Below are 11,459 nucleotides of genomic sequence, written 5' to 3'. Positions count from 1 at the left end.
GGGAGGGGATCCCCTCCCTCCCCCCAACACATCCTGCTCTGCTGCTCACTCAGGGCCTCGGACTCAGCTGCTAAGTGTAGTGACATAAATGATGTCAGGGACGTTACAAGGTGCTCTTTGCGGGATTTCTGTGGCTTCATAGGAGACTGTGGAGTCTTAGGCATGCAGAATGTTCTCCGCTTGGCCTCGGGGCTCTGTTCTACCCGCCCCATCTGTTCCCTAGCCTGCAGAGGGCTGTGAACCAGAGAATTTATTCTTCGGGCGGGATCTGCCAGTCGCAGCCGGGCGGGGAGGGGCCTGGTGGCTGGAGGGACACGTGTGCCGGGAGGGAAGCAGGAAGTGACTTCGGGAGTGGAGCCGGCCGAGCCAGCGGCAGCGGGGCTGATGGAAGTGGAGTGGGGGCTTGAGAGGGCACCGTAGTGAGTCAGCTTTTTCTCCCTTCAGCGCCTTGGTTGGGCTGGAGGCCCGGGGTCTGGGGCCAGCAGGAGAGCGTGGGACTTGGAAGGGCGAAATGGAGTTTGGAAGGGGGCGCCCCCGGGGGTAGAGGAGGGGGTCGGAGGAGAAGCAGGGCGGCTGTGGCAGGTGGCCGAGGAGGGCAAGGCCGCCCGGAGCCCCCTCTGCCTCTGGCCAGGGTCAGATGGAGGGTGTTGACCTGCCTTCCTTTAACAGTGGCTCACCAAATCCTCTTTGTTCAGTGCGTCCCCGTGGGCATGTGGGGGCCCCCCGGGGCCCCGGGAGCAGAGGTGGCTACAATTCCCCCTCCCGCTCATTCCCTCCCGCTCATTCTGGGGGTCAGCACGGCCTCTCGAACTTGACTGGGAATCTGGCGACCATGCAGCAGGCCTGAGCTTGTGCATTGCTAACCCCTCCCTGGGTCCGTGGTCCACGGACCGCACTTTGAGCAGCGAGGTATTAGAGAACTTTTCCTACAGTCCCATCGGCCCAAACCCGAGTCCCGTTGCTGGATTCTCCTCGTGGAGTCGGGCCGTGTATGTGTGCAGTTTTATTAGGTGCTTTTCCCACCTCTGCAACATCACCAACATCTTGAGGCTCTTGGAAGCAGGGCAACAGGTTTGCGAGGAGAGAAAAGCAAGAAATCCTCTGTCAGGGTCCCCTCCTCCGCGGTCGTAGCAGAATGTGGACACAGGTTGGGTGGTGTTGGCATCTTTAAAGTTGGGGAGGGCAGGGAATAATCCTCACTCTTGCAAATTAATCAAGGTTTATGTGTTAACATCCGGCTCACAAGGAAGTCTGAGCCCCATCGTGGAAGCTGATTTTGAGGGACTATGACTGGCGCTCCTGTCCTCCAGGTGCAACTGGTCGACCTATTGGAGAAAACGTTTCCTTCTCTTGAGATTCCGCGTCAGCCTGGCCAGTCCCTCCCTCGTAGGGCAGGAGAACTCACTTTCAAAGCTCTGGGTCTCTGTCGTAGACTAGTGCTTTGCACTGCAACGCGTGTGAGAATCCCTCACAGAACTTGAAAAAAATGCAGATTCTGATTCAGCCTGAGAGCCTGCATTTCCCAAGGTGGGACCAGCTCAGATCACCCTTCCAGGAGTGAGGATTTAAAATAGCAAATGGAAGAAACTTCTCCTGGGGGCACTGGGCTGGCATTATCATTGGTAAATACTGTGACTCTTGGGATGGAAAGGATGTGCATGGCCTCGCTGTCCCTTTTCCTTATGTCTCGGGTGCTCAGGTAAATGGAGACAGGCTAGGATAGTGCTTTCCCTCCCACTAGCCCCCAGGAACACCCAGAGCTCTCTTGTTGGCTGGCCCATAAACCCCACGTTGACTTTGGCCTGTTGGCAAATGGAAATGGCTTCCTCTTTTCTGTTTTCTTAGCTGTTGAAAGGCACATTCAATACTGAAAAAAAAAAAAGGTTGTTTTTCTTTTTTGACCTGTCTCAGATGATAAGTACTAAGAGGATGATAGCTATAGGCCTTTGTAAATGCTGTTTCAGATTTTATCCACAGATTTTATCAGCTAGAAATAGAAGGGTGGTGTCATGATCCAGATGTCTTGGTTTACAAACAAACACGAACCACTCATTTTAGGGTGACACTTAACAAGATGAAGTATGTAGATAGGCGGGTTTTTAAAAAAAATACAGTGTTTTTTCTTTATTTGGTACAGTCACCGTCCTGAGTTTTATTCAGACACAGTCCGAATCCATAGATGCTGTTTCTCCTAGAGGCGTCCTGGCTTCGGAGCTGAGCCTGGGCTCACCTGGGCTCACCTGGGCTCACCTGGGTTTGCAGAGACTCACAGCCTTACCACGTTGGAATCCTAGCTGTGCTGCCGAGCCCTTCGGCATAAGGGCCCCGGCCAGCCTCTGCCACAGTTTTCTTATAGGGTTAACAGAGTCAGCGTCTCTAGCTCTTGAGCTGCAAGCCCAGGGCTCCTGGTTGCTCACAGAGTGTTGGGACGTGGCAGGTCTGAGCCCACTGGGTCATGTCCAGCTCTGTGGGTGCTGGAAGACCAGTGGGCAGCTGAATGAGCCCTTTGAGATGAGGCTCTGAGCCCTGATGTTTGTGTACACAGGGCTTTTCAACAAATGGGTTTCTCTGCCCTGTAACTTTCCACAGCAAGAGTCTGATTCCCTGTCATTTCAGAGCTAGAATTTCAAATGTGCTAAAGCCCAGAGGAGGTTCTCTGAGCAAAACCAAGAGGAAATGGTACTTCCCTTTCACTCCTTGGTGGGCAGTGGTAGAAGTTCCATTTCAGCAGTGGTGTGCTCAGTTGACAGGGAAATGCCACTTAGAGCTCCATCTCCTTGTCCTTGCTGAGTGTCCTATCAAGGTAAGCTGGCTCTTTTCGATACAACAGGTATTTTTCAGATGCCAGGAAGCCCGATTTTACTGGGGTGCCAAGTGTGAGAAGGCACCGTCCCTGTTCTTCAGCTAACGATATCAAAGATGAAGGAGGCAAGCCTGCACAAAGAAGCACCGCAGATGGGCACTGGGATGGGAGTGGAGGGGGCTCTGGAAAGCATGGAGTCCACGCTGGCATCAGGTGGGCAGCAGAATCTGCCCTGGGTCGGCTGGCGGCAGAGAAGGAAGGACGAAGGCATTCTAGGAGGGAACCGGATGAAGAGTGACTTGGAGCCGGGACCATCTGGGACTTGTTGAGGGTGTCATCAATGACTCAGCTGGGCCAGAGTACAGGGCCCACACAGGGGGTAGCGGTTGAAGAGTCGACGGGTTAGTTGGACGGCAGTTGGGGCGCATGCCCTTGGCAAGTCACAGGGGGGCTGCCACAGGAGCCTCCGTGGGGAGCCATTGAAGGTTTGGTCAGGACTTAGGAGGGAGAGGTTCAAGGGAGAATCTGAGTTAGTCACCTGTATTCGGAGGAGAGAGAACAAATGATGGACAAGGGCAGATAAGAGTAGGCAGAATGTGCTGGAAGGCTGTAATCAGATCCTCCTGTGCTCTCTTCCTCCCGGCTAAATAATCCACATTCTGTGAGCTTCTTCTCTTTGGAACTCTGTCCCAATGTCCTAACCTCTTCCGTGGGCTCCCCTGGCATCTCCCTAGGTAGCCCCAGGTCTGTCCTTTCAGGGTTGGATGATTTCTGACACGTGGTGGGCCTGGATGGAGAGGCTCGGCCTGACTCCGTGGAGGGATGGCGTGGCCGAAAGGTGCATCGCACCGACCCAGATTACAGGCCAGCCCAGGTGGAGGGTGTTAGGACACCTTAGCGCATGTGGGCGTCCCTGAAAGGGACTGCGGGTGGCTGACCCTCTCCTGCTCTTCTGCACACAGCCGTATCCAGCATGCTCCAAGGCCAAAGCTCTGTGCTCCAGGCGCTGCTGGGGACTTTATTCACATGGGGGCTGACGGCAGCCGGGGCAGCTCTCGTGTTCGTATTCTCTAGTGGACAGGTGAGTTGCTTTGCTTCGGTTCTGAGGTTTGGGGGCGGGGTGGCGGGGACTTTTAGCAAGCTGGAAAACCACAACCTTGGCCGGGTTGCAGACTCCTTCTTTCATGCCACTGGCCACACCTCCAGGTTGTAGGGGATGTTTGTTCTCTGTCCTGTTTTCTTCTCCTGCTCTCCCTACCAGGCCAGGAGGGCAGGTGTCTGCAGCTACTCCCCTCCCGGTGTGAAGGGAGTAGGAAGGATTATTAAGTTATTAAGCCTCCTTTAGCCCCTGCGTGGTTTCTAGCTTCTGGCTAGTCTCCTTCAGGCCTGGTGCAGAAGCTCAGTTTGGTTGTTTAGCTGGCCTGGCTGGGGTGATGGCAGACCCTGGGGGGGAAGGAAGGGTATCTGTTCTCATTTATCCCATCTTTTCATTCCCTCCCCGGCCCGCTTTGGGATGAATACACACAGACTCATCTCCCCATGCCCCTGCTGACTCCCTTCCCACCCCTCACCCCTGCACATCCTCTACCCTTCCCCCCAGCACCCTCACTCACCCTTGTGCCTGCATGCCTCACCCCCACATACCCCATGGGCCCCTATATCCTGTCTCCCCACATTCTCCCTCCCCCATACTCTACACACGCCTACATACCCCACACACACTCCTATGCCCCCATCCCTCCACATGCACACCCCAACCCTCCATATGTCCCCCACCCCGTACATCCCATATACCCTCACGTAGCCCACACACATACCTCACAGCCCCCGCACTCCCCACTCATCCCCCACAATACACGCCACATACCCCACCCCACTCCTCCACAACCCCCACCCCCCTCACCTGCCTGAGATTCCTTTCCTTTCTCCAGCCCTTGACCCCCTCAGGCCATAGGCCTAGAGCGATGGATCCATCTGTGCCTTGAGGAATACAAAGTCCCTGCATCGTTCAGCAGGCAGCCTTAGAAATTGGTAGCAGTGATAAGCGAGTAAGGGATTTAAGATCCATTTAAACATGCTGTGAGCCGGATCTGGAAACGAAAACACAGTCTAGGAAGTTGGCAAGCCAGATGCTCTTGTGTTGGAGACCAGTAAGACAGGTATTTGATGTCACGTAAGATCCGACGTTCCCCCACCCCTCCGTGGGAGGTTTGGAGCCTATCAGAAACACAGAACTCAAGACACACAGCCTGGATCCCTGCTTGCTGTTGAGAGGTAGTGAAAACTTTCGAAAGCCGGTCCCTGAATGAGAAACACGGAGGAGGCAGAGGAGAGGGCCACCAGGTCACCGAACCTTCTTCCTCCTTCACGACAGCCTAGCCATGCCATCTTTGTGCCCTTCTTGGGCAGAGAGGCCCATGGTTTTATCTTCCCCAGTTATTTTGCAATGAGGCGAGGCCTGAGCCGCACTGGGCTGGGCTGCCCTGTGGAGGGCTGGGGAAAAGGCAGCACCGTGGTGGGTGGGGCCCCGGAGCCCCATGTGGCCCTGGCCAATGCTGTGGGGGCTCTTCGGGAGGGAAGAGGTGCCTTCCCTTCTTCACAGAGGTGCCCCCATCCCCTTTGGAGCCTCAGAGCCCCTAATTTGTCTCGTGTTAGTGTAACCACCGAGATCAGCAGGAGAAATTGCTGAAAACTTCTGTGTGCAAGGCATATTCCCCAAGACCACCACCACGTTTGGTGATTCACTAGAAGGATCCATGCCACTCAGCTTATAGTTGTACTCACGGCTAAGGTTTAACATTGGAAGGATCAGCAGGAGAAAGAGACAGGCGGAGTCTGGGGAAGTCTGGGCACAGGCTTCTGATGCTCCCTGCCTCCTGTGAGGGCCACCCTCTGAGTTCTCCTTCCCCCAGAAACAAAAATACAGTAACACATGTGTGATGTGTCCACCCAGGGCACCCTTGAGAGCCTCAGCCTCTGACTATTCTACCTGGGGCTGGTCACGAAGGCGCTCTAGGCTGCTGAAATTCGAGACTTGAGGGAAGAAAGCAGGTGTCCCCTACCTGTCACCCTGTTTGGAAAACAGTGTAGGCACACTGACCCACCCTTACCAGCGAATGGAGGGAGCGGTTCAAGTCCCAAGTCCCCAGGAGCCAGCCAAGGACCAGCCTTGCAAGCAGGACCTTGCAAAGGGAGCAGGGGGGGGGGGGGGGGGGGGCGCCTACGTTAACCCTTTCTGCACAGGAAGTGGGCGTGAGGAGCAGGAAGAGGCTTGCTCTTGGGAGAAAGGTGGCCCAAGACAGGAGCCCCCAGAGATGTGCTCCGGCGCCCTGAGCTGACCTCCGTTTTCATTTGGCTAAGGGGGGCGCTGCAACAAGGATCCCTTGGGCTGGTAGACACGCGGACTCTGCTCTCCACCGCTGCTCTCCGAAGTGGCTTCACTCAAAATTTGTTTTCTTCCTTTAAAATATATTTTAATTGTAGGAAGCTTGTAAAGAATGGAAAAGCTTAAAGATATAAAAAGTTTCTTTTTAAATTTATTTTTATTTATTTACTTTTTATTAGTTTCTGGGGTAGAATTTAGTGTTCCTCAGTGGCATAGAACTCCCAGAGCTCATTCCATCACGTGCCCTCCTTAATGCCCATCCCCCAGTTACCCCATCCCCCCTGAACTCCCCTCCAGCAGCCCTCAGTTCGTTCCCTATAGTTAAGAGTCTCTTAGGTTTGCCTCCCTCTCAATTTTCATCTTATTTTATTTTTCCATTCCTTCCCGTGTTCATGTTTTGTTTCTTAAATTCCACATATGAGTGAAATCATATAGTATTTGTCTTACCCTGACTTACTTCGCTTAGCATAATACACTCTAGTTCTGTCCACGTTGTTGCAAATGATAAGATTTCATTCTTTTTGATGGATGAGTAGTATTCCATAGTGTATATAACCAAATAACTACACACACACACACACACACACACACACCTCGCCCCCCACATCTTCTTTATTTATTCATCTGTCAATGGACATCTGGGCTCTTTCCATAGTTTGGCTATTGTGGATGCTGCTGCTATAAACAATAAACAATAAAAAAAGTGTCTGATCCCACTTCTCAGAAAAAAAACCTGAACCTATTTGTTCAGATTTGTTTGGTTATATTTGAGTATACACAAATTTATGCCTATCTGTTTCTTTACATGATAGGGACCAAATGGTATGTAATGTTTTATAACCAGTTTTCCTCACTTGATATCACAAGCATTCCTCCTACATCCCTAAATGGCTTTTTGATGACTTTGATTATTTCAATCACTTGGGTTACTTAACTGGCTGTGTCATGTTCTGTCCTAAGGATGCATTATAGTTTAGCCGTTCCTCAACTGCTGGACAATTAGGTTATGTCCTTTTTTCTTGATTTTTTTTTTTTTTTAGAAATACCTTTATGATGGACATAAACCTTTGAGCATGTATCTGATTAATCCCTTGAAATAAATGTCTAAAAGTGGAATCAAGGCTTTAGTGACATTTAAAAAAGTACATTTTTTCTCCTTTCAAGATCCAGATGAATGCTGGTAGAATAATGTTACCTGACTTCTTTATTAGATCTGTTTGGTTTGATTAAATTATTTGGTTAGGCCAGCTTTGCTCCTGTCATGGCATGCCTAGAGAAGAATGTCATTTGTGCGGCTGCCTGGAGTCAATCCCTTCCATCTACCCTGAAGCCACTCAGAGGAGGGAGAGGGCTGAGCCAGTGGTCCTAGCTACCCAGCGTCACTGGGAGTCTCAAGGGTTGGGGCCATCAGCAACCCAGCATGCCTGTAACATGTCCATGTGGCTATAGATGATACCCCTAACGTAGACTATGAAGTTAAACAAATGTTTTTAAATTAGAAATATAAAATGCATATAGAAAAGTGCATATTTTACAGCCTGATGATTTTTCATGGCTTCCTATGAAACTAGTACTCAGCTCAAGAACTAGAACAGTACCAGCCCCCCAGCAGCCTTTCAGGCTCATTTCCAGTCCCTCCCCCCTCCCCCTGCCCCCCCGCCCCCCCGTACACCCCCTCCGCCCCCACCGACCTCCACTGCAAGGGCAGTCCCTCTCCTGGCCTCTGACAGCAGAGATTAGTTTTCTGTGTGTTTCTACATTATATAAATGGAGTAATCATATAGTATGTGCTCTTCTGTGTCTGGCTGATTCCACGCTGTTTATTTTCCAGTTTACCCTGCCTGATTATGGGCTTCATTCATATATATATCGTGTGTGCTCTCATTGCCATGTGGCATTCTGTTGTATGAATACCTCCTAATTGATGTCTCCATTCTACTGTTGGTGGGCATTTGGGTAGCTTCTAGTTTGGCTCTCCCAAGTACTGCTGCTGAGAGCTTTTTTGTACCTGTGTTTGGTGACTCCCAAGTATGCGTTGCTGTTAGGTGATGATTTCACTGCTCAGGAGCGGCGCTGCTGGGTCCTAGGGGACACCTATGTTCACTGCTAGTGGATGCTGCCAGTTCGTTTTTCCAATGTGGCTGTGCCATTTTGTACCCCCAGCTGCACTGTGGGAGAGTTTTGGTTGGCCCCCCTGGTCCCCATGAACACTTGTCAATTTCTATCTTTTAGGCCAGCTACTTAATTAAGGTTTATAGTTATAATTCACAGGAGAGCCAGGTCGAAGGCAACATATGGGCCAGTGGAAGCCAGGCGTCCCTGAAAAAACACTCTGATGGGCTGTGGGTTGGATGGAAGGTTCAAACAATTTTTTTTTCCCTTGGTTCTTGGCCCATGTTATAAAGGCTCTGATCCAGGCCTGCAGACAGGTTGGCAAACTCAGGCCCGGGCCAGTCTTTATTCATGTAGCTCTCTGAGGTCTTATGGTTTCCTTTTATCCCCAGAAACATCCCTTAGAATTTGAAACATCTTGTTTATATTTTCAGAGGCGGATCTTGGATGGAAGTCTTGGCTTTGCTGCAGGGGTAAGTAACGTGTGGTAGGAGCGATGTAAACAGAGATGTGTTTATTCTGACATTTCTCTGCCAAGGGGGTATTTCTAGGCTCTCTCCATGCAACCTAGATGCATCTCTGTGGTCTCCAGGTCCCTTCTTATCTCTGCCCCTACTTATTGGCCAGCTTATTGAATGCCCCTGCCTCTGAGACCAGAAGGGAGGCTTGCTTGTTGGGCAGCTATCTCAGCACTTGTGAAATAAGATGGTATTTAGGAAGGGCCTCAGGTTCTCCTTGGTGCTAATTAAATATTCTTTCTTTCACCTTCCCCTGAAAAATCCTTTTGTTACTGACATCTCCAAACATGTAAAAAAAAAAATGGACAGAATCCCCTGTAGCCATCATTCAGCTTCAAGCATTACTGATTTGCTAATCGCATTTCTTCTGACTTCCCCCAACCTTCTTTTTTTTTTTTTAAAGATTTTATTTATTTGACAGAGAGAGACATAGCCAGAGAGGGAACACAAGCAGGGGGAGTGGGAGAGGGAGAAGCAGGCTTCCCGCTCAGCAGGGAGCCCGATGCGGGACTCGATCCCAGGACCCTGGGATCATGACCTGAGCCGAAGGCAGACGCTTAATGACTGAGCCACCCAGGTGCCCCTTCCCCCAACCTTCTTGAGAGGTTGGAATATTTCGTAAAAGCAAATCCAAGACATCATGTAATTTTACCTGTAAATTCAATCCACATCTCTAACTGAATGACTTTACTTTTTTTTTTTAACAACATAATCCTCTTATCACACTTACCCAAATTAGCAATTCCTTACTGTAACCTAACACCCAGTCCACGTTCATAATGATTCCCACCATTTTTTTTTCAAAGGGGTCATCGAAAATTGTTTTGTTAGAATCGGCATCCGAACAAGATTTTCACATTGAATTTTTGTTACATCTTTTCAGGGTCTTTTATTCTTGAACAATCTCATTTTTTTTTTTTTTCCACTGTAGTAATTTGTTGGAGAAACTGGGTCATTTATACCCATAGAGTATTCCATGTTGTGAATTTAGCTATTTGGCTAATGGCTTCCTGGGGCGGGGGGGCTGTCTCCCTTGTTCCCCAGGCCCCCCTGATCTCCTGTGCGCTGGGCATTAGACTCTGGGGTTTGGTGACTTCAGAGCCTGTTTTCCAGGCATGAATGTGCCCTGGTGATGCCGCGTGTTCCGAGTGTGTCCGTCCCACCAGAAGTCATGTAACATGTGGTTTTCTCTTTTGGTTAATCAGGATGTGGTTCCTTTGTCCTGTTTGTACAGTCCTATGATCTGGGGTCTCCCAGAGGTCACCTAAGTCAGCAGCCATCACACTGGGGTCCGTGGACCTTCCAGAGCACACAGAGGTCTTCCGGGTGGCGCACAGGGGAACGGATAGTGTTCACAAAATCCATTTCCAGGTCCTCGGCATCCGCAGGCTCTCTTTCTTAAAACCGCTCTGCCTGAGGATGCTCTGGCAGCCGGTTCCCCTTGCCCGCATTCCCTTACACGTTTGCTCTCCCCCGCTTTCCAAAAGAAAGACACACTCTTCCCTTATTACCTTGTCTCTGGGTGGCAAAATCTCCACGTGTAAGGGGGACCCTTGGGATGTTGTGCTGATGTGGAGAAAGTGAGTCCTCTCATCACTGATCACTGGGCACAAATCCTCCAGCGGTGCAGATGCTGTCTGGTCCTTTGACTGTGGATCTAATCCAATTGTTAGCACAGAGATCCTTAAAAGTAGTTTTCCCTGATGGACCACTCTGAGATTTGGGGCCTGTAATTTGGATAAAATTCAGAGAACAAAAGGACAGTATTGTAACCAAGTATCTATTTTTTCCCCATCCTCTTCTTTATGTGAACACATTTTCTTTTTGCTTACATTTAAAAAAGAAAAAGAAGAAAGAAAAGAAAAATAGAAATAAAATTGATTCCCAGCTGTCCCTGATTCTAGCGATGACCACTTAATATTTGTCCACGGATATCTGAATGAATTGAAAAAACAAGGAAAAGGGCACATCCATGGAAATATGCATTTCCAAGAATATTTTGCTTTTTAATACTTAATAATTATAAAACTGTGTTATATTTTTGTGGTTAGAGATCTATTCCCTACCACTTATAGTTGTAATGGTAACTCAATCCAGGAAATTGTTACTTAAGCAGTTAGAGCCCTAGGCTTACATGGATTTTCCTAAAAATTAAATTATATTGCAAAGAAGTAGGGTAAAGAAATCAATAATAGACTTTCTAGCATAAAATATAAGTTGCTTTAGGAGAAATTCTGTGGGGAAATGGAATTGAAACATAAGTCTAGGAGAAAAAGGAATGATGTAAGTTTTTGGACTTTTGAAGAAGGGCTTGCTTGTGCTTATTTGTGTGTTTAGAAAATAGCCTGTGAACAGAAGAGTACGTAACACAACATACAGTGTAGTTTATATAGATTTTTCAGTGGATAATGGTGGGAATCAAATCCCTCTGCCATTTAGATCCCAGCGGATACATTTAATTGACTGATGAAACAGTTTTATTTAAAGAAATCACTATAGGCCAGAAATTACATCTTTTGCAACTCTTTAAACTCAAGATGAAAATATTTTATTTTATTTTATTTTATTTTATTTTTATTTTTATTTTTTTTAAAGATTTTATTTATTTATTTGAGAGAGAGAGAATGAGAGAGAGCGAGTA

At 49.0% G+C, this 11,459-nt stretch overlaps 1 protein-coding gene across 4 annotated transcripts in view; it reads left to right on the top strand.

Moving 5' to 3' along the window:
* The first annotated feature begins 327 nt into the window (after positions 1-327).
* SLC39A11 (solute carrier family 39 member 11) overlaps positions 328-11,459 on the top strand; it is a 326,016-nt gene continuing 314,884 nt past the window's right edge. For all 4 annotated transcript variants that reach the window (XM_032429848.1, XM_032429847.1, XM_032429851.1 and 1 more), the window contains exons 1-3: positions 328-419; positions 3,766-3,884; positions 8,735-8,773. In XM_032429848.1, the coding sequence (XP_032285739.1) occupies positions 3,777-3,884; positions 8,735-8,773 (147 nt within the window). In that variant the 5' untranslated portion in view covers positions 328-419; positions 3,766-3,776. The remainder of the gene's footprint in view (positions 420-3,765; positions 3,885-8,734; positions 8,774-11,459) is intronic.

This window comes from Phoca vitulina, unplaced genomic scaffold, assembly GCF_004348235.1.
Source record: "Phoca vitulina isolate PV1807 unplaced genomic scaffold, GSC_HSeal_1.0 scaffold41, whole genome shotgun sequence".
NCBI classification, from domain to species: Eukaryota; Metazoa; Chordata; class Mammalia; order Carnivora; family Phocidae; genus Phoca; species Phoca vitulina.
Note: the sequence above shows the minus strand (reverse complement) of the source record. Positions and strands in the feature narration are given on the sequence as shown.